Below are 22,328 nucleotides of genomic sequence, written 5' to 3' on the forward strand. Positions count from 1 at the left end.
TCGATTCAAATTGGACCTTGATTCGAGAGCGGGAGAAGATATAGCCGTCTACGAGGACACTCCTTCAATCAGGGGATGTTGCATGTGTCCAGATTCCTCTACTACGTTTATTCTCTATCGTGACAAGGGCGTATCTACTTTGCCTTGGGCCTATCATATAAACTGGTCGTAGTCCATCTCGAAGCTCCATATATGCTTCCTCTACTCAGACTATTGCCCCAGATCGTTGGACTAGGCTCAAAATGACCAGAACAGTAAAGGACATGAGGATCGCCATCATTGGCGCTGGTCAGTACTCAACCGAATTGCAGTCACCGAGGCCTTTGTAGCTTGCTAATGCTACTGTCCAGGAATGGGTGGTCTCTCTTGCGCACTTGCCCTAGCTAAAGAAGGATTCACCCAGATTGATGTTTTCGAATATGCTTCCGACCTGGGCTTTGTCGGTGCTGGCATTCACTTCGCGCCGAATATGAGCCGTATTCTTGACCGTTTAGGCGTATGGGAAGAGATCAAGAAAGAAGCCGTGGAGGCCGAAGCCACAAGTATTCGAGGTGAGCTCCTCCTCGCAGAGTGCTAGAAAATCCGATTTCACTGAAGCCCTCTGCAGTTGGCGCTACGGACGATGAGCTGGCGAAAGTGCCCCTCGGTTATGTCGAACCCACCTACGGCTACCCCCATATGGTCGGGCACCGTTCGTCACTGGCGAACGGTCTGTTCAACGGCTGCAAGAGAGAAACTGCGATCAAATTCCACTTCTCCAGTAGCGCAATTACCACCTCATTCGGGGCCTGTCCATCCTTGCTGGTGACCCCTCGGGACGACAGTCCTCCATACACCGTGGAAGCCGATATCATCCTCGCCGCCGACGGCATCAAGAGCAAAACCCGCGTCGAGATGCTGAAGAAACTAGGCGTCACAGCCAAGGTGCAGGACACCAACCAAGCCGCCTACCGAATCATGATCCACAGAGACCAGATCGAAGACGACCCCGAGCTCCTCGCCCTCATGGACGGCAACCAGGTAACCCGCTGGATCGGCGAGAAGAGACACATCATCGCCTACCCCATCTCCAACAACACAATCTACAACATGTCCACCACACAACCAGACACTAACTTCGCAGCCGCCACCGACGCCACCTACACAACCCGCGGGTCCAAATCAGCCATGCTGGGCGTCTTCCACGACTTCTGCCCCAAGATCCACCGCCTGCTGAACCTCGTCCCTGACGGCGAGGTCTGCGAGTGGAAGCTGCGCGTTCACGAGCCCATCCCCACCTGGACTCTGGGCTCGGTGGCCCTCGTCGGCGATGCCTGCCATCCGACCCTCCCACACATGGCCCAGGGCGCAGCCCAGGCCATCGAAGACGCCGCCGTGCTCGGGGTCGTCCTGTCGAGACTCCCAGATCCCACACCCGAGTCCATCAGCAGGGCGCTCCGTGTCTACGAGAGAATCCGCAAGGGGCGCGCAGAGGCCCTCGTTGGCCTTGCTGCTGCCACGGGCCGTGCGATGCATCTGGGTGAGGGGGCTGCCAAGGAAGAGCGCGATCGCCAGTTCGCTGCCTTGAGGAAGAGAGGCAGGGGTCCCGTCCCTGATAAATGGGCCGATGCAGAGATACAGGCCGAGGTCTACGGGACGGATTGCACGAAAGATGCGCATCTCATGTTCGACACTCTTTTTGAGCAGATGTGAGCCCTTTTATTTTGATGCATGGTCTTCCGAACTAATGTCTGGATACAGGGGAAGCAATTATGGCCACGAAGCCAACTCTGTCACTGAATTTGCCAGGCTTGCTTAAGGTGACGGGTTCATGCGGTAAGGGTGTTCATGGTGAAGGATAATTGCTAGATGGCTTTCTTCCTTAGTTTCGGTTAGCTACAATCTTTCTCCTTTCACCGAGGTACGTTCTGTATATATGACAAGGCGTTTGATGTGTAGGATCGATGCAATCGGAAGGAATATTGAAATTCAAATTCGCAAACAGCCTAACAGCTTTGCTTCCGCTAAGCTTCGACCGTTCTACCCACTGCGGGTCATCATCAACTCAATAATTTCCGGCGTAAATCATACTGCACGCTAACTGCCGTTGTGGGTCGTCGTCGGTGAGCATCAGAAGCTCGGGTCGCCATTTACGATAGCGGACAGAGCCATCAAACTGTATTTGGCCAAGTGCAGATTGCGTTCGGGTGGCTGACATTGGGTATGCCAAGCGAGGCACGGTAGCGGATGCTCCTACTGTCACATACTACACTATTTGATATTGCATCGAGTCGGATGGTTTGAACCAAACATTGTTCTCTTCATGAAGCATTGCAATCTATAGTATATGTGTAAAACAAAATAACAACATAAATCCACCGTGCTTTTGGCGAGGTTCCTGTCTGTAAAGCCTCCCTTGTCATAGTCAAGCATAGGTAGACAAGGTATCCAGAGCATAGAAGAACAATGAAGAAAAATAATAGACAGACAAAGATACTAGTGGGAGCCATTGACACCGTTCACTCCATTGGCACCATTCAGCTTACCAGCTTTGGCCGCACGTCTGGCGCGCACAGCATCAGCCAGATCATTGAGAACATCAACGGTCATCTCCCAGTTGATGCAAGCGTCAGTGATGCTAACGCCCTTGAGCAAAGCAGCCGGCCCCTCGGCAGGAACCTTCTGGTTCCCCTCGTAGAGGTTCGATTCGATCATTACACCGATGATGGCATCCTGGCCCTCGCGGAGCTGATCCGCGACCTCCCTAGCAACCAGAGGCTGGTTGAGGTGGTTCTTCTTGGAATTGCCGTGGGAGCAGTCCACCATGAGGATCTCGCGCTGCTTCTTAGCACGCAGTGCTTCCCGAGCGGCCTTGATGCTCGCCCGGTCATAGTTTGTCCCTTTGTTTCCGCCTCGCAGGATCACGAAGCCGTGTTCGTTGCCCGAGGTCTTGGTGATGGCGGCCATACCCTGCTTCGTGACGCCCATGAAGCGGTGCGGGTGCGAGGCCGCGCCGATGGCGTCGATGGCGACGCCCAGGTTTCCGTCCGTGCCGTTCTTGTAGCCAATGGGGAAGCTGAGCCCGGACGCGAGCTCGCGGTGGAGCTGGGACTCGGTGGTGCGCGCGCCGATGGCGCCGAGGGAGACAAGGTCGGCCAGGTACTGCGGGGAGATGGTGTCGAGCATCTCGCTGGCGATGGGCATGCCCATGCTGGTGAGGTCGGCGTAGAGTTTGCGGGACACGCGCAGGCCCTTGTTGATGTTGAACGACTGGTTGATGTCGGGGTCGTTGATGAGACCCTTCCATCCGATGGTTGTGCGGGGCTTCTCCAGGTATGCGCGCATGATGATGCAGAGATCGTGGGAGAGTCTGTCGGCGACGTCCTTCAGGCGGCGAGCGTATTCGAGAGCAGTGTCTGGGTCGTGGATGGAGCATGGTCCGACGACGACGAGGAGACGGTCATCTCGTTGCTCGATGATCTCGATTGCTTGGCTTCGCCCGGAGCGGGTCGCTTCGAGGGAACTTTCGGGCTGAATGTCTGTCAGTGCCTGTCCGAAGAGGTTTAGTGGCTTGCATGTCTTACGGCGGGAACCTCGGACTGAAGAAACTGAGGAGAAAGCAGAGGATCGTATCCGAAGACTGTCATGTGGTTAGTATCTGGATTGCCCGTGCTCTAGGTTGTTCAACATACCCCGAGTGTCCTCAGAGATCTCTGTGGTCTTGATTAGAGGCATGGTGTATAGACAGCAGGCTGAGACAAGATAATCAGCGAGACGTATACAAGAGAGGAATTTGTCGATGATAACCGCAGAGAAAGTCGGATTGCTTGAACTGTAGAGGCTCGTTTCCAGCTAGATACCCTTATATAGACCTAATCTGTAGGTGATGCTGCTCAAAACAGTGATCAGGTCATCAGGCTACGTAAAAAGGTACGCACGTGGATTGCAAACGCGGTCGATGTTGACAGACAAACCATCTCCTCTCGACTGCACCATGCCAGATTCATGATGCTCAAGCATTGAGGTGCGGATAATCGGCCGAGCACACCATTCCGTCAACGAAGCTTCACTTCCGTGCCGTGCTGCAAGCCACAGTCAGTCTCGTGTTGCCGGTTTCAATCCCACATACATACTGATGATTAGAAAGCGACGAATGAGTGCCATCACGGTATGCACGCAGTTGGAGATGCTGGGTCTATCTTGACAGAGTCTGATAAGGCGTGACCCTTGCCGTCTGTGAGATTGGCCACGTCCATGTCTCCTCCATGAGCCTTTCCTCGGCGCTATTTGCGGCTCCTCGACAATCCACCCAAGCTTTGGTCAACCCAGAGGAGTCGTTACCGTTCCAGAAAACCAAGTTTCTTCTACCGCTGTCTGATATTGCATGGGGTCCTCCACCAGTCAACGTGTCCAAAGAACTGCGTACGCTATCATGGAGGGGTGGCTCAATCTCGGCCGTAGAGAAGAAACATCAAGTCACCGAAGAGGAAGACCAGTGAGAGGTCGTACCTGGTCGGGGGTTGAGTGGGGTCTATGTCGCTTTAGCTTCGATTGGAGTTTTCTACATCACAATATCTGGGAGTGGTATGGCTCATTTCCGGTGTAGATTGATGCTACTGTACGAGTATAGCCGAAGTTGACCAAGATAGAGCCTTTCGTCTTTCCACTAGGGAACATCAAACCAAGTATTGGGGCTACAGCATTAGAAGAACCGTATAATGAAGGTGTGTCTTTGGCAACAGCATGCGAGTAACATAAACAAAGTAACTTTGAGGATTACTCTATGAATTGGATGCCACGGTCTCAGCTACGATGGCCTGCAGAACCAAAACTCTAACAATACTAGCAATTGAAAGATGGAATGAAAAGTTGTCATCCAGAAAATGCATTTGATACTTTTGATCATGCACTTGAATTGAAATTTTGCAAAACATATTTCCAGCGTCCTATCACAAGCACGGCATCTGTAACCCTTTGCCGCCGTTGCAGCAAGCCGAATGTTCAAGAATATAACCAGTCCCGAAGCTATATTTGCTTTTTAGCCTGATGCAGGGTAGCCAAGCTAAGTACGGAGTATTGCAGATCCCATCATGAGATCAGCAAATCATATATCAGATCGTACCACGTGAATGCCAACTACGTCTGGACTTGGAGACCACTCTGCCGCTGCTTAGATGCCTGTATGCCAATCATCCCGGAGCTTGGAATGATTGGAAGGTAATAGATGGCCTAACATCTTGGTGCTCAGGGCCCTATAGCAGTACCAAGCTCTGGTCCTTCCAAGGTTCCCTGACGCCACATAGGACTGGTAGACCTTCCTGTATTTCATTTGCGGAACTCATATCCCCTGGTAATGAAGAATGCATCGGTTAATCTAGTTTGATCAACTTGATTAGCAAGGCTGCCTGCATGTTTCAACTTTGAATTGCATCCAATTATACGTCTCCTGGACTAGACCTCGCTTATTCAATCCAAATTGGTATGCGGCAGAAGGCCCACATGGTCTGGGAGCAAGTCTAGGCTCCCTCCTGGGTCATTTCTGGAAATACTACGCTAGCACATTCGTATACTTTAGTCACCGAGTAGCTCGATGAAAGCAAGGAACACCATCGATTCCCTCCGAATGAAGGGACTTTAAATGCCGTCTGCCTGTTCCTGGCACCCTGAAAATAGCGGCTGCAGATCCTTAGCGGAGGCGACCCACACGCCCAGAGTTTAGCAGCTCACCTTCTATTCGTCATTTGCAGAAAGTGAAATTGTACTTCGCTCCGGCGATCAATACCCTGTGGACCATCATGACGCCCTCTAGCCCTCTAGAGTCTAGAGACCGTGCCGCAACGAAGATCAGCACAAATCTTGAAACATAAGCTCACGCCACAGTTCAGAGACGACCTTAACTGGGCAGATATCGGAGTGTTTATGACCTCCTCTTACACGTGGCTCATTGGAAGTGAGTGGCCTGGATTTAAGCTTTCGCCTAGGGTCCAGTCTAACGTTCTAGAAAGTGATTGATGTATTGTTTGATATCGATGCATGTCGGCCGCCCCAAGTTTGCTTGAGATGCTTGACAGAGTAAAGCCGAATAATAGACTACGGCGGAATTAGAAGGACGGAAGAAGGCAATATATGATACTACTATTCCCAGAGGAGTGACTAATGAAAGAGGAAAGAAACAAGAGAGTACAACATCCAACTCAACTAGATTGAAAGCAGACGCGACGCAATAGGCTAAATCACAACGACGGTCTCACCATCGACGTCAACTGGCCCGTAAACGAGTCCTTCGTCCCAGTCCGGAAGGGAAACAACCTGATAAGCTTCTCCCAGAAGCTTCCCCTAGACGCATCTGTGCGCAGTCCCAGCGCCGCAACCAGTTTCTTCCACGACTCGATCCCCCTCTTTGCATGTGCATCCGGCACACCGGCATGATCCTCCGCTAGCGTCCGTGAGAATAGCTCAAGGGACACCCAGCCCTCGAATCCCAGATCGAAGAACGCCCTCGCCACGTCAAGGACAGGCAGGTATCCGCCCCGCTCCTCTTCAAAGGCGAACAGCCGTGCATTGCGGGACCAGTTCATGCGCGCTGGCTGGCCAGCAACATAGAACGGATGGGACTCGTCCAGAGGCGCATCGAGACGCTCGCCGTCAACGACCTGCACGTAGAAGATCTTGGTGACGTCGATGCTGGAGCGTAGTCGGGCGATGCTCTCCCGGAGATCCTGCTCTGCGTCCGGGGTCTTCCCCGTCGGCGAGGTCGGGTCCGCGTAGACCCGTCCGGCGATGTTGAATGTGTCAAGGCAGATACCGAAGTTGGCGCGGTCGACTCGCTTCACGACCTCCCAGGAGGCTTCCCACGTGTCGATGTGATTGGACCAGCAGAGGGCCTCGTACACGAACCGGATAGGCCGCGGCTTCTGGAGAGCACCTAGGTCGGCGATCCTCTGCAGGTCTGAGACGATGAGTGACATGTCGCCCGTTGTGCGTGGGGCGCCGGACGGGTCCGGGCGCAGGAAGTTGGCTGGGACTTGGATCAGGTCCGTGTCTAGGACGGGACAGAGAGTGAACCACAGCGCGAGCTTCTCGGTGACTAGCTCTTCTGCCTGGGAGCGGTCCAGTAGGCCTTCGTAGAAGGAGAAGGGTTGCAGGCAGATGATTTCTAGAGATAGTGCATCGCAGAGACGGCGAACGGCGTGTGCCGCTGCAAGGGGATCGCTGTTGAACTGTTCTTTTGCCAGGAAATCGAGGTCGTCGTAGAACAGCTCGATTCCCTCGAAGCCGTAGGCCGCAGCCGCGCGTAGCTTGCTGGGGAGATCGTGCACATATGGGCGACCAAGTGACATGGACGCAATACCTGGTCTGTTGGGCATGATGACTCTTTTCGATACTAGGGTCAAGAAATGCTAGAGGAATAGATTTGTGATGATCACTACGGATTGCTCAAACGCAGAAAGAGGATCAGGCGGGCCTGATCCAGGTCTACCCTGGTGCTTGGAATCGAAGAAACAATAAATATCATGATGACGGATAGAGACGGGTATTTCGAGACCTCGTCACATTCTAACTCGCTATACACGTGTAAAGCAGGGCATTTTTATTGGATCAGGGGCGGATATTGCGAATTCGTCAATGAGATCTTCAGGATGGTCCATGGCGAGAGCCCTGTAGGGGTCAATTCACACAATATCAGATGAAACTGCGAACAATACTCGCCTCTATTGTGGAATTCGTGCCCTTTGCAGTCCTAGACTCAGGATTTGTTACCCTACAGTGCCTGCTTGCTGCAATGGGAGGCAGGGATGGACTCGCCTAGTCCGAGAGATACATACGCAGCTGCCGCTGGAATTTTCCTTGCTTATGATTGACAAAATGTACAATACAGCCTATGCGATTTGCTTTCGTCAAGATCAGCTTCAAGCGAATGATGGATGTATCACTAGATGCATGTCATTGGAAGTCGTTATGCGCACTATTGAAACCATGAAAAGGACAGTTTACTCTTGTGAATTACACAAATGGATGATGAGTTCTCCTAATTGGACTTCATTACATATCTAAGCACATCTCAAGCTAGCATCCTAAACATCCCCAGCCTTGATTAGGTCGGCAGCGCGCTCCGCAACAGCGTACAGGGTACTGGTTAGGTGACCGCAGACCTGGAACGGGAGAACGGAAGCGTCGACAACACGGACGTTGGCAGTACCGTAGACCATGAGATTAGTATCCACGACACCTCCCATGTCCCGGGGCATCATGGCTGCGGTGCCGACGGGGTGGAAGTTGGAGCGAGCTACAGCAGAAATCAGCACCTGCATCGTACAGAATTCATCGCAACAGAAGGAGGACTTACAGACGGAGTTGATCCAGGAAGCCCACTGGGCGTCGGTGGCGTCAGCGGGAAGAGTGGTGTATCCCGGTGTCGATTCGCCAGTGGTATATGCGCTCATGGGAGCAGTGTTGTAGAGGGTGCGGAGAAATTTGCCCGAGCCAATCTGCTGCTGCATGTCCCATTCCAGCATCATGTAGTTGGGGTTGATGGTGGGCTGCTGCAGGGGGTCGGTAGAGGCAATATGGACGTTACCACGAGCAAAGGGGAGCAAGCCCCAGTACTCGGAGTAGTAGTTGGTGCCCTTGGGGGTAACGAGCACCTCGGCGATGGGGGTAGGGTTCTCGAAGATGATGTCGTACTGGATATTAAAGAGGGCGAGCAAGTTGGCAGCGCTCATGGTGCCGTTGCTGGCGGCAGACACTTGGGCAGCGTAGTTGGCAAGGTTGTTCTTGACGTCGTTGGCGACATTGGTTGTATTGCTGCCGAAGATGTCAGAGGCGGTTGGGTGACCGAGATAGGTGCCCGCGCCGGAGTAAGAAACGTTGCTGGTGTAGATGAACTCGGTGTTGACCTGGTCCTGGAGATTCTCGCCGACGGTGGTCAGGTTGACGACGAGAGGGATGCTGTGTTGAGCAAGGACACTGGGGCTTGGATCAGTTTCTGCTAGGATCTGGTGCATTGATGTTGTACTTACGCTGGGTTACCAACGCCGGAGCGCTCCAGAATAGCAGGGGAGATCAGTGATCCGGCTGAGAGGATAACCTCCTTGTTCGCCGTGATGGTTTCGACGGTGCCGTCGCTGAGGGTGACCTCAAGACCGCTGGCAACAGCGGCACTGGAAGTGCTGGTCTGAGGGGCCCAGAGGATGCGGTTTCCAGTGGTGTTGAGCATGGCCGAGAGGTTGGGTCGGGAGTCGAATGGGTAATAGTAGGCGCGAGCTGCATCCTCACGGACGTTTTCAGCACGGTTCACGGTCCGAGGGAACATGGAGTACCCATGCATCTTGCCTCCGTTGACATCTGGAAGGTAGGAGATACCCAGGTTCTGGTAGGTGATGTTCAGCTCGGTGTGGATGCTGCTGTTCTGCATATCATAGGTCCAGCCCACAAGCAGAGGGCCAGACTCGCCGTTATACGAAGGGTTGTAGTTGGCACCTGCGTCATACTGGGCGGGAGTAGGAACCTGAAAGTCCTCGCTCTTCTCGTAGTAAGGGAAGAGGTTCTTCCAGTTCCATCCGTTGTTGCCAATCTGACCCCAGGCATCGATCTGGATGTCCTCAGCACGGGTGTAGGCCATACCGTTGATCGTGCTTGTGCCACCCAGAGCCTTTCCCGCACGCAGGGTCTGGACCTTGTTGCCCGCGTAGGCTTGAGGGACAGACTGATAGGCATAATCGATGGAGGAGCCAAAGGCAGCACCGTAGTCACTGGTGTTGTAAACAAGGGCGTTGTTGAGGACCGAATCACCTCTTTCGACAATCAGAACGGAAACACTCGAGTCTTCGGACAAGCGGTTGGCGATAACCAGGCCAGAGGTACCACCTCCAACGACAATGTAGTCGTACGAGGTAGCGGCCGCCATTGAGGCAAGAGAGAGGAGAGAGATTTTGGCCAGCATGGCTAGCATGGAAGGTAAGCCTGAATTAGCCGTGTGAGAGAGAGATGAGAAGAAGCGATGGTGTCCTGCAGTTTGAGCACTTGTACGTGGGGGCTAAGTCTCTTATAACTTTACAAGATGCCTATTCTCATATAACTGACTGCCAAAATAGATATCCACTGTAAGCGGATATTTCCGAATAAGGTGAATCTCCCGGGATAGTGTTTGAGAATCGAACTGATGCCCCCGGGACAAAGGTTAACAGTTTACATGAAGAACCCATGTGCCTTCACTGTCATGTTCAATTGGATTCACTATGAACATTCTGATTCTAATCAAAATCCCTCCGGGATGTATCCCGACTCCCTTCTTGCCTTTACCGGGACAATCGGGTCTCAGACAGAGTCCTTCAATTAGCTTCCCGACGACGTCCATGCAACTGTACAGGAGACGGCCCGAGTCGGGATCTCTTCTCAAACGCTAGGTCTCGGCTCATTGCTAACCTGCTTGAGCGTCGGTGAGAACCTACTTCCCGCCGAAGCCGAAGTACAGAAAGAATTGCGCTACACTCAATCAAGCACTCAATTTCTCACGAGATTAAAACTAGATATGTACCACACATTGAACTTTCTCAGGGACACAAATTGGCGCTTCCGGAATCGACAAAGGTGGAAAATGATCTGCGTACCAGTATATGTCCTCTAGAAAGCCGTGTGGACCCGTACCGTCCACCACAGTATACCCACGTGTACCAGATTAATTGTTCTGCACGTTTCACCATGCATAATCCTTGTACTTAGCTACTAATTTTTCAAACTGATTGAGACCATTTTGCAGCCGTGTAATTTAGGCAGAGGTCCCAGTCAAAATTGACTTTGCGGCCATTGTTGCTTGACATGCCACCACGGGATCTTGATCTATTGCTCTGCAGGCGTTCCACTTGTGCCAATGATTGTCTGAAAGTCTGCTGTCATATCGCATATCCTGTAAAATCATGTACCTGGCCTCGGAAACTGATACTGAGGCCCTCTCTTCAGTTCGCCTTTTCTCTGCTACGCCTGTGTTTCTCTCCATAGAATACAATCAACTACAATCTTCCCTCACTCTCGACATATATTCCCACGTTTATTCTCAATCCAAACTATCATAATGAATAAACCCACGAAGATCAGCATTCTGGGCTCTGACAGCTTAATCTCTGATTTCGGCCTCTGGCGCGATGGCTACATTGCCCGAGACTTGATCAGCCGCTGTCCGTCGACGACCTACACCATCATCACGGACACCAACATTGGCCCCTTATACGTCCGGCCCTTCCAGAAAATATTCAGAGAAATCGTCAGCTCCGTGTCCCCCTCCCCTCGTCTCCTAGTGTATCAGGTCCCCCCGGGAGAGGGCTCCAAATCTCGCCAGTCGAAAGCCTACATTGAAGACTGGATGCTGAGCCAGAACCCGCCATGCGGCCGGGACACTGTCATCCTGGCACTAGGCGGGGGAGTCATTGGGGACTTGGCGGGATTTGTGGCCGCGACGTATATGCGAGGCGTCCGTTTCGTGCAGGTTCCCACCACCCTGCTGGCCATGGTGGATTCGTCCATTGGGGGGAAGACGGCTGTTGATACGCCGCTTGGGAAGAACCTGATCGGGGCTATCTGGCAGCCTGAGAGGATCTATGTTGACTTGGAGTTCTTGGAGACGCTCCCTGTGCGAGAGTTCATCAACGGGATGGCGGAGGTTATCAAGACAGCTGCTATCTCCAGTGAGGGGGACTTCGCTGCCCTCGAGGAGAATGCTGAAACCATCCTGGCTGCAGTTCACAAAGAAGTTGGCCAGGGCGAACAGCGATTTGAGAATATCCAGAACATCCTCAAGGCAACCATTCTGGCATCTGCGCGATACAAGGCGGACGTCGTCTCCAACGATGAGCGGGAGAGTGGACTTCGCAACCTTCTAAACTGGGGCCATTCCATCGGTCATGCCATCGAAGCTATCCTCACCCCAGAAATCCTTCACGGTGAATGCGTCGCCATTGGCATGGTGCTGGAGGCCAAGTTGGCCAGCCATCTGGGAATACTACCAGGTGCCGATGTTGTCCGGATCGCCAGGTGTATTGCAGCCTATGGCCTGCCAACTGCCCTGGCAGATGTACAGGAGGCTGTACCAAACAAGTATTGTTCTGTGGAGGACTTGTTGTTCTATATGTCACTAGACAAGAAGAATGATGGACCGAACAAGAAGATCGTACTTTTATCAGCCATCGGACAAACATACGAAGCCAAAGCCAGCGTCGTCCCTAATGAGGATATTGCCGCTGTTCTGTCTCTGAACGTTGAGATGGACAGCATGTACACCTCGAACGGCATCGCGCCAGCAACTACTCATGTCGAAAGAGTCTCGGTTACTGTCAATGGTTTGCTTTGATTTGGATATTGTGGGCGTACATATAGAGTTATACTAAATCCATGAAGTAATTATACAGAGCATTCCTTATTTCCCTCTGCCTGGTCCTTATTTGCACGCGCAACGGAGTTATGGCCTTAAGTCCGTTCTACATAAAGTCTCCAGTTCCACCCACGAAATTGATCTTCCATTATTCTTTGGATCTATTTCATTCCTCAAAAAATCACCATTCGACTCCCAACCGATCATCCTGAGCATCGCGGCGATACACATGAAATGGATGACCCCCAAGCGCGGAGAAGAATCCAGAACCGCCTCAACCAGCGTGCCAGCCGTAGGTGACCCAAAAGGATGGAAATTAAAGAGAGGAGACGACTCACGAAACCCACCATAGGCAGGAGGAAAGCTTTATTATCTTCAAACGGTCCCGGGTCTTCCACTAGAAAGTGGACAGTTTACGTCGCCCCATCGCAGATAACAGAGAAATTCCTAACCCCCAACAACAATCTCACGCAAGAAGAGAACACAGCTACAGCTCATTTCTGCTACCTCAGCTTAGAAACCCGCCAGACCATCTTGAATGAACTGGAACACCGCGTCAACAGAGGAATCATCACCCGCGCACTCTCTTCTGAATTACTCCTTCCAGTCACCCAATGGAACATCATCCGCGCCGTGTACACCAACGCCACTACAATGGGCCTAACCATGGAACTTCTAGCAGGAGATATGACCTCCCCATTCAATACTCCTGGACCATCAATAACGAATCTACCACCCAGTTTACAACCAACATACCTGCAGAAATCCATCCTCCATCACCCCTGGATCGACCTATGCGCCGTTTCCTCCGTCCGGGACGCTCTTCTGCGCAATCTGCATCTCTACTCGGAGGATGAACTTTGCCATGATCTCTTCGGTAGCTCCAGTGATTGTACTCAATCGACCGGACTTTTGATCTGGGGTGAGGGGTGGGATCCGTCTGGGTACGAGATATCTGAAAAGATGTTTCGGAAATGGGGGTGGCTATGGAGGGAATGTCCCGAGGTAATTTGGTCTACGAATTACTGGAGGTTGCAGCGGGGAGAGGAGACCCTTGTCATTGCTGATTGAAATCATCACGATGTGCTCCCAAGCAACATCTTCATCAATGAAGCACACCTTTCCCTTACGACACTAAACAACACGATCCTCAGACAGCAAATGCCTCGTGGATTATCTGCTCACTAAGTTGCCACAACTTCGCCTGATTATCCTGATTCAGAATGTGGCTATGCAACTCGTCATCGGCCACTGCATTGTTATGGAGGAAGGCCCCGTTATGTCCTAGCGGATGTAAGTACGTATTCAAATACATGGGACAGGTTGCGTACCTCGAATCGTAGGGTCAATCATGCCCGTGATAATAGTCGCGGCGCCCTCAGACTTTGTGGTCCATGGGGGCAGTTCGATGGGCTTACCGTCAGGGTCGACCGCGCCTGTTTGGTGTCATTGTTGTTCAAATATCAGATGTCAGGGGCCGAAAACCTACCGCCAGAAGCTCTGAGCCTTGCAACCATTTCTTGAAATTGCGGCGTGAAATGACGTTGCAGGCCGGAACGGACGGCTAGTGGAGGTCAGTTCCTAGGTATTCGCCCGCTGTGAATGACTGGAATTTCACATACCACCAGGATCAATGCTAAAGACTCGGATTCCCTGATCTCCCAGTTTCTCCGCGAGCGCCTTCACAAACATGACCCGGGCAGCGTTGGATTGGCTATATGCCACCAGAGGATCATACGTCTTGCCCTCCTATTAGAAATTGTTAGATCAGCGCCATAAAGGGAAGTGCGGGGGACGTACACTAAACCCGACATCCCCAAAATCAACCTTCCCACCTCTGGCTGCACTACTTGAAACAATAATGATGGACGATCCAGCCCCGGCAGTCCTCACCTTCGGCAGAAGCAACTTCACCAACAAAAAGTTCGCCAAATAGTTCACCCCGAACTGCGTCTCGAACCCATCCTTGGTCGTTCCATACGGAGGAACCATGACACCTGCAACACAAGCGAGATGGTCGATCTTCGGGATGTCGCAGAGAGTATCCACCGCTTTTCTAATACTGCTCATGTCTCCAAGATCCATATTGAGAAATCGGGTATTGACATTGGGGGCTGTGGATTTGATTTTCTGGATGATGGGGGCGACTTTTTCCTCGGCTCGAGCGCTGAGGATGAGGAGATGGGGACCTGCAGCGCTTAGTTGGACGGCGAGTTCGCCAGCAATGGACTGGCCGGATACGCCGGTTATTAGGACTGGAGGGTTGTTAAGAGGTTATATTGATAATGTACAAGGAGGGGCCGCATACTTGTCTTGCCCGCTAGGGAGCTACCAGATCTTTGGATGATGGTCTCTGAGGGTAGGATCCGCTGGGAAGACATGTTTTCCTTGACGAATGGATTCGAGAGGTTTATTGATGCTCGAGGAAGTATTGAGAGGATTTTAATCTGGAAGGAAGAAAGCAAAAAGCAGAGCAAGTTCTGATGCTTTATATCTTCCAGCGACCCTGACTTGATGCATCTTGCCTCGAAGTATGAAATAGCTGCTATGACGGATACGGTTAGTCTCATGTCAGCATTGCAGAATCCACTTTTCTATCAGCTCTGATTGGACAAATGCCAATAAATCTGGTAACCCAATGGACCTCTTGCACATCTTCACGTGATTCTTTGTTTTGGTGAGATATTTATCCATGTACAGAGTATGTTTGGCGAATCAATCTGGAATTCACTGGCAGTCTTGTGCTGCCCGTGGTTGAGTTGAGGCAGCCAGTGGGCATTAATTCGAAGAGCAGAACGGAGCCAATCACTAATACTGCGACAAGGATAATGATGTTCGTAGTTTGATAGTAATATATGGAGACGGAGTGGAAATAAGAAAAACAAGAAAAAAAAAATTCAATGTATATATATACTTGGATCATGCTCATCGTCATCTAGGTAACAGATCATCCTCTCCATGCTGGAAAGGGGAAATACTTTTTGAGCCTTTGAACGCAAGGTCAATTAGTTTCGATGTAATTGATTTCAAGAGCTGGCAACTCTCGGCCGTTTTGTCGAATTGTTGGAGGTAGAAACCATGAGTCTTGGTAGCCATCAGGAAGTTAGTGTTTGCCATGGAAGATAACGGCTATCAAAAGTCAAAAAGGCCCTTAGTCCTGAACCAAAATAAAACAGTGATGCCAAGGCCTTGTCAACCAAGAATAAACTTGATCTTGGTTCCACTCAAAAGAAGCCCTCCCCTGAAGCTATCTGGCGAAATATAACCGCTGAGAGCCAGATGATAGCTACACAGGCCATTTCTAAAAAAAAATTCCTGTTATAAAGCACACAGTTACCTGGCAACACAGGTCTCATTGAGATACAGACTTGAAGCGCACCCTCCATATCTTGCCAGAAAAGGATTCTTCATGCAGCAAAACCACTAGCGTGCACGTGCTCCCGCATCTATCATCATATCACCTTGCAGGGAGATTTTTCCCTCAACTCGACTTGCCCCATTCCTCCCAACTGCCAGATCCTTTCCGATGGATTCTTCTACGAAAGGCCCATTCTGGGGCCTCCAGACATCCTATCTCAAGTATGTTTTTATCGGTATCAGGTCCTTGCATTCTCTAAACTGACACGCTTTAGCTTCTGTGAAGAGGTACTCCCGGACTCCCGGACTCCCGGAGCAATCCCGCGTCTGCCTTGCTTAATTCTTCCAAACACTAACCCTCAATCTGTTCCCTAAACCAAGGATTATGTGATAACCCGATACATTGCTGAGTTTGCAAACACATTCAGCAGCTTGATATATAGTAAGTTCGGAAACATCCGGGAGCCGTGAGACATTGCCTCACAGCCCGCTAATAACTTCATCTAGTCATTTACGGAATTTACGGTCTGGTGAAGCTCCGCCGAAAGCGCCATGCGAGTCTTGGCCGCTCAATCCCCTACTTTGGTCTGATGGGCGTGGGCGTCTGCTCGGCCGGCTACCATATGACCCTGAAATATCACACCCAAATGTGTATGCGCCCTGTCTGACATCCCTGCCACTGTTGAGCTTATGCTGAATACTATTTGTTTCCAGCGGATGAGTTATCAATGCATCTACTCACCACACCTCTTGTCTACCGCATTTTTACTATCCAGACTAGCCCGCAGCATACTAGACTCATAGGCATCCTCCTCCTCATTGAGTTTACTGTTGTGATGGTTGTTCACATGGTCATGGACGAGTTTATTCTCCATGCTGTGGCCTTCGGCTTGAGCGTCCTTTTGATCGCGACACGGACAATCAAACTGGTCTCCCGGCGGATCCCGGATCCTTTGACTCGGAAGAATATTCGAAATATCGGCCTCTTTGGCTGCTGTATGATCTCCATCCTCTGGAAGCAATTACCGATTAATGAAACTAATTATGAGTTTCAGGTAGCTTTCTCTTCGGTTACCTGGTCTGGCTGATTGACGAGTTGGCTTGCATCCCCCTGATCCGCATCAGACACTCGGTCGGCGTTCCCTTGGCATTTCTGTTCGAACTGCATGGGTGGTAGGTTACCTAACATCTTTCCTATCGTCTCGGTGCGATCTAGACCTGGAAATATCAGATGCTGATCAGAGGAAATAAATCCAGGTGGCATGTCTTCACCGCAATTGGTGGGTATATCGCGGTGGAGGTTGTGGACATGATCACATCGGGTGAGGTTCACAAGGATCCGACGGAAGAGCTTGCTTGGCCGATTGCCCTTGTGGCAAGATCTCTTGGGGGAGCACCAGGGACCACGAAATCGATATGAAAACAGACTATCGGTGGAAGAGCAGCTGCTGTCTAGTCTCAGTGTGCTATGTCATAGCACTGCTCACCGCGGGATCCTTCCCATACTGAAGGGTGCTCATGATTTCTTCACGGACTAAGCCACCACCTTTGAATGCATACTTGCTCATGATAGGGTATCAGTATTATCATGTACATCATACATGATCCCAAAGTTCAGCCTAGCTTACGCAAGAGCCTTGCTTGGGAGACGTTTTCTTTAGCACAGAGTGAGGCTACTAGCCTACAAATAAACAACAGATCCTCTGCTGTAATGAGGTGAACTATTATATGCAAGCTCTTCATGAGAACGATGGCGATGCTGTTGTATTGGCCAGGAAGAAGTCTCATTTAACAGCCTCTTTGCAATGCACGCTATCTAGGCTGCAGGTTGCGGAAAGAAGACCACTTAGTTGATACTCGGCCTGAAGGATTTTATGGCTCATGGCCCGGCATAATTCACGCGGCCCATTTTTCAAACTAGATTCTCATCATTCTCTCTATGCTCTGTGCTTCACAGTGGTGAGGTCAAGACTGACAGCAGCAGCCTTAACTAAAGTATGATCAGTTTGCAAATTACAGGCGGTCAACCGCCACTATCTCAGCTTTTGGTCCTCAAGGATTTTGACGCTTTCAGCGCCGCTGCAAAGCTTCCCAGCATGTCTAGTGGACATGTGTGCATGGTTAGCAGCAAAGTAACTACATATTCTCCAACTTATTTTAGTCATACCACATACAGTCACCAGTCTTGATTGGTCTTGGTTGGGTTTGGAATTACACTGTTTACACATAGGTTTTGGGTTAACCCATGACATGTTTAATTTGCCCTGAAATCCATGTAGGTTAGATTATAGATGGCTCTTAATCTTTCACCTATATCATGTATGTGATTCCAGTCTATACTACTAGTAGGCAGTGAGATTAATAAATAGTCTTAAAATAAGAAGTAATCTAGCTAGATAGTAGATATAGAGTATAATAGATAATGTCTTATCTTTCTTTGAATTAGTAGTAGACTCTAAGAAGAGTTATTAACCATACTTGATAGATGGGGGTAACAAACTGACCACTAATAAGTTCACTTTTTCATTAGATGAGATGTATACTTGTTCAACACCTACACTCCCCATCCTCTCTTCATTTACGCCAAATCTTTAGCTGCTTCACTAAAAAGTCAAGAAGTAATAGATAGCAGGCCTCTATGAGAAGCTAACCCACAGCTGCCCCTGACAAATGGGGTCAGGTAGCCCTTTCCCCCTCTCCCGCCCATAAACTCTGAATGTAGCTACGTGGGCACATCTTATGTCTACTTCGTTTTAAATGTGGAATTACGTGAAATAATCAGAGCTGAAAATACTACACCCCTCTTGTACAAGCTGCAACCAATGTTTGCTGAAAATAAAGCATTGAGACTGAAACCATACAAGAATAGCCGAATCCATTTTTGTAGCCTACTAAGCTCTGACCTATGAATACGAGTTGCGTTGGCGGCGGCCTTACGGCCGCCGCTGTGCACGTGTTGCCAGTCAGTAAACTTTCATGTTCTTGCTACATGATGTATCTATCTATTTATGCTTCAGTATGATGCGCCGGCTGTTTTTGCGTACGACGGAGTCGCTGGTCTCATAGCTCATGGTGCAAGGCCGGATTCAGTGGATATCTATGAGCGCACACCCATCTCCCATGCGGAGAAAAAACGCGATGAGGATATTCTGGCATTACTCGCCTCTTCCTGGGTGTGAATTGCTGGCCCGCAGGGTCTTGAAAGATACCTGGGCAAATAGTAAGGTCATAGAGCAAAAATGAAGCAGACTCACCAACATGCCGGCTAACAAAGCCACAACATTTTGAGGTCTCCGGTCATTTCGCTGCTTCTGTTACTTTTGACTCTTACAGAGCACTCCTGCAACACTACCGGACAGCTATTCCAGAGACTTCATCATGACTTCGGCTCGGAACCCAATGGGCAGTTGACTCTAAGCCTGACCGATATGTGTATAGCACGAAATTGACTCGTCAAAAGATGAGGCACACAGACAGTGGGAAAACGCCTTGAGGAGACTTTCAATAGAAATGGTATGAGTTTGCCTCGGTACTGAGTTCGTTTGTACCTCCATCAAAAGATTTCAGTACTGAATTGACAAAAAGCATCAAAAACATACAACAGCGGGGATTCGCTGGTGGTCACCCACCCAACTACTAACCGGCCGGCGTGTGGCTTAAGTACGGCTGAGCGGACGGGAAGCCCTGTTTTCCACACCCTGTGGTCGTATGTGCTAGTCCTCAGCATGGAATGGTTAATGTAGGCTTTGCAGTAGCAAGGCCGAAGATGGATCAAGCGGATGGAGCATTTGTATAAGTGATGTGGATTGTAAGACAGGCAAGGGCGAATCAGCGGACGTAGAGCAAGTCACGTTACTGCAAACTTGCAGACGAATCAGGGGCGGTCACATGGTGCAGGACCTGTTCTACTATTCTCTTATATTCTCTTACTATTCTCTTATTGACAGTATCACGACAAGCATCTGGCAAACTATAAAACCGCGATGCATTCCATCTCAACATCTGTGTTGAAAGGCAAAGTCTTCACTGACACACAACTAAGGTTAAGGTAAGTCAGACGGAATTCCAGAAGGCGGTGCTCGAGGCAGACTTACGTTCGGCAAGGCTTCACTGCATCCACAAAATATTGCTCATATACCGCATTCATTGCTGCGAAATCATCCATATTGGCCAAGTAGACGTTCACTTTGACGGCATTATTCAGGCTACTACCCGCAGCTTCGAGGGTGTGGGCAAGACTTTGAAGGACTCGGTGCTATTCAGAGGATAGAGCCAGAAGAAATCAGTCCTGCTCAAAGTCCATCAGACGAATGGTGTGGGGAATTATAGCGCACTGTGTGAGCCGTGATGTCTCCATCCATCAAACTTCCGGTCTCAGGGTCGATGGCCACGATTCCCGAACAGTATACAACGCCATTTCGCCACGACTGCTTGAGAGTAAAGGCCCCCGTAAGGTTGCGGAGCCTTTTCGGTATGGACTGGTCGCCTTTGAGTGGACATGTGGGCTGGAGTTGCAGGATATACGAGCAAAAAGAAAAAAGAAAAAAAAAAAAAAAAATGTTTTGCACTGCAGTGAGTGCTGAAGAGTAGAAATCACTAGAGTACTGAGGCAGGACGCATTTAGTCGCATAGCACAGGCAAAAGCCACTCATGCCTTTTATACTTTGCTCCATTCCCATATACCTCGAGCAATAAAAGCTCTCTCCAGTAGCGATGGCCCAAAACTAGGATTTGTAATCAGAATTCCGCTGGGTGGTTACAATGACTTAACCATTTGGTAGTTACTAATTGGTCTGTTACTAACTTGAAGTTATTTAATAACTACAGTAAGTCTTTGCTTCAAGCTGATTAATAATGTATGATGTACGAATTACATTTGATCCACTACTACCAACTATTCAGCAAACTCTACCCTACCGTTGAATAACTTCTGCATGACTAACTTGGTAGCTATTGATTAGTTTGTTTGATTGGACCCTTTGACCACTCCCAGCAGTGTCTGCACAGGTAAGATAATCCCCTGAATGCAGATACAAAAAGAAGACCCCCCCCATAACTGCATTCTAGTACCCTTCTGGACTGAGGGGTGTTGGCACATCAGAGTCACAGATAAGCAGCAATCCGTCCCTAACAATGCCAAAAGAGCTGCATTTCGTGACGCTTGACGTCTTTACATCCGACATTTTTGCAGGGAATCCACTTCCAGACGATGACCAACAAGCTATTTGCCAGAGACAAAAGCAGGCGATTGCTCGAGAGTTCAATTACTCCGAGACAATCTTCATCCACCCTGTCGCTTCGGAGGCGTCTTCCAAACGCAAGATTGATATTTTCATGACAACGAAGGAGCTTCCTTTTGCGGGCCATCCGACCATAGGTGCTGCGTTCTGGCTTCTTTGTCTCTCACCACATGAAACTGAACGAAATGCCACGAAGATGCTTACCACTAAAGCTGGTGACATCGCTATCTCCCGCTCTCTGGACTCCGCAGTGGTTTCCGTCACTATTCCGCACAATGTACATCTTCATAAGGAGCGATTCCCGGTAGCGGAGGTCTTACGACTACATCCATCTCTCCGGCCCTTTCTAGAAGCCGACGGACTTGGCTCGAATGGATACAGTGTTCTGTCTGTTGTCAAGGGCATGACCGTGATTCCCGTAGAGCTTCCAAGTGTGGCGGCGTCGGCTGCTATAAGTTTGCCCACAGCCGGAGAGACGATCGCAACGACATCAACTGTGGACGGGGGATATCTTGACCCGGGCTGAGAAGGACCAGGGTTAATTAATCTTTACTTCTTCGTCCGTAATGTGCCTGATGGCGGGAGAGCCGTCATTCGCACGCGGATGCTTCTGGGAACATTTGAAGATGCAGCTACTGGCAGTTCTGCAGTTGGGCTAGGACTATACCTCTCGTTGTATGACCAGGGACGCGGAACGGGAACGCGCCATGAGTATGATATTGTCCAGGGTGTTGAAATGGGGCGCAAGAGCAACATCGGCGTGCAAGTTGTGCTTACAGATGATAGCAAAAGGGTGGAAACTGTGAAACTTTCTGGAGGTGCAGTTAAGGTGTCCGAGGGACAGATTCGGTTGAATTGATTTTCACTGCCTATCAATGACAAAAAGTGTGACTGATTCCTGAATATCCAAGTAGTCCGACAAAAGTTTTGGCTTCTCTCTTACTACAGTAGCTTGGCTGCGTACCTAGGGAGTCGTCCTAGGCTAGCCTGATATATTTCTTTCCATGGTGAACTGATGATTAGGTCAGAGATAAATCCTGTGCATAGAGGCTAAAATAGTTCCTTACGGCAGTATCCGAGGGGGTTTTGGCAAATGCTAATAGTATACTTAATACTGGAGACATGGCCTTGCCCACTTGATTTTATCCAACGGCACCCTACCTTATTAACTACTAGTATTGTGTGTTTGGGTGTGATTTCTTTTACTGTGATGCCTCTTTTGGGGTAACCCTGACTATCCTGTATATACATTCCACAGTGACCCATTCCATGTAATTGGACTCAGAGCCTTATTATGGCCTGCGGTGGCCTTGTGTGTTCTGTTTTCCTGCTCCCTAGGACGGTAGTTGCAGAATTTCCTTGGATCTCTCCCGAAGAGAAGAGAGACA

At 50.1% G+C, this 22,328-nt stretch overlaps 8 protein-coding genes across 8 annotated transcripts; 4 read left to right on the forward strand and 4 right to left on the reverse strand.

Moving 5' to 3' along the window:
• Nucleotides 1-242: 242 nt before the first annotated feature.
• On the forward strand, nt 243-1,692 carry CDV56_108159 (uncharacterized protein; the record flags this gene model as incomplete). The annotated part of the gene is made up of 3 exons (XM_026761778.1): nt 243-288; nt 351-551; nt 608-1,692. The coding sequence occupies 3 exons, from the start codon at nt 243-245 to the stop codon at nt 1,690-1,692; spliced, it is 1,332 nt and encodes a 443-aa protein (XP_026617869.1).
• Nucleotides 1,693-2,475: 783 nt separating this feature from the next.
• On the reverse strand, nt 2,476-3,714 carry ARO4_2 (3-deoxy-7-phosphoheptulonate synthase; the record flags this gene model as incomplete). The annotated part of the gene is made up of 3 exons (XM_026761838.1): nt 2,476-3,510; nt 3,564-3,619; nt 3,672-3,714. 3 exons carry the CDS (start codon nt 3,712-3,714, stop codon nt 2,476-2,478), a joined length of 1,134 nt encoding a protein of 377 aa, XP_026617870.1.
• Nucleotides 3,715-6,212: 2,498 nt separating this feature from the next.
• Nucleotides 6,213-7,346, reverse strand: CDV56_108317 (sugar phosphate isomerase/epimerase family protein; the record flags this gene model as incomplete). The annotated part of the gene is made up of 1 exon (XM_026761936.1): nt 6,213-7,346. One exon carries the CDS (start codon nt 7,344-7,346, stop codon nt 6,213-6,215), a length of 1,134 nt encoding a protein of 377 aa, XP_026617871.1.
• Nucleotides 7,347-8,054: 708 nt separating this feature from the next.
• On the reverse strand, nt 8,055-9,886 carry CDV56_108368 (GMC family oxidoreductase; the record flags this gene model as incomplete). The annotated part of the gene is made up of 3 exons (XM_026761987.1): nt 8,055-8,266; nt 8,327-8,946; nt 9,000-9,886. 3 exons carry the CDS (start codon nt 9,884-9,886, stop codon nt 8,055-8,057), a joined length of 1,719 nt encoding a protein of 572 aa, XP_026617872.1.
• A 1,164-nt stretch (nt 9,887-11,050) lies between these two features.
• On the forward strand, nt 11,051-12,322 carry CDV56_108441 (3-dehydroquinate synthase; the record flags this gene model as incomplete). The annotated part of the gene is made up of 1 exon (XM_026762060.1): nt 11,051-12,322. The coding sequence occupies one exon, from the start codon at nt 11,051-11,053 to the stop codon at nt 12,320-12,322; it is 1,272 nt and encodes a 423-aa protein (XP_026617873.1).
• Nucleotides 12,323-13,493: 1,171 nt separating this feature from the next.
• On the reverse strand, nt 13,494-14,724 carry CDV56_108503 (uncharacterized protein; the record flags this gene model as incomplete). The annotated part of the gene is made up of 6 exons (XM_026762122.1): nt 13,494-13,627; nt 13,675-13,779; nt 13,833-13,907; nt 13,966-14,092; nt 14,144-14,598; nt 14,652-14,724. The coding sequence occupies 6 exons, from the start codon at nt 14,722-14,724 to the stop codon at nt 13,494-13,496; spliced, it is 969 nt and encodes a 322-aa protein (XP_026617874.1).
• A 1,145-nt stretch (nt 14,725-15,869) lies between these two features.
• Nucleotides 15,870-17,120, forward strand: CDV56_108569 (ceramidase; the record flags this gene model as incomplete). Its single annotated transcript, XM_026762188.1, has 6 exons — nt 15,870-15,922; nt 15,976-16,025; nt 16,208-16,351; nt 16,415-16,696; nt 16,756-16,873; nt 16,958-17,120. The coding sequence occupies 6 exons, from the start codon at nt 15,870-15,872 to the stop codon at nt 17,118-17,120; spliced, it is 810 nt and encodes a 269-aa protein (XP_026617875.1).
• A 3,713-nt stretch (nt 17,121-20,833) lies between these two features.
• Nucleotides 20,834-21,799, forward strand: CDV56_108671 (PhzF family phenazine biosynthesis protein; the record flags this gene model as incomplete). The annotated part of the gene is made up of 2 exons (XM_026762290.1): nt 20,834-21,395; nt 21,477-21,799. 2 exons carry the CDS (start codon nt 20,834-20,836, stop codon nt 21,797-21,799), a joined length of 885 nt encoding a protein of 294 aa, XP_026617876.1.
• Nucleotides 21,800-22,328: the final 529 nt, after the last annotated feature.

The sequence above is a fragment of the Aspergillus thermomutatus genome (genome assembly GCF_002237265.1).
Source record: "Aspergillus thermomutatus strain HMR AF 39 chromosome Unknown NODE_16, whole genome shotgun sequence".
Classification (NCBI taxonomy): Eukaryota; Fungi; Ascomycota; class Eurotiomycetes; order Eurotiales; family Aspergillaceae; genus Aspergillus; species Aspergillus thermomutatus.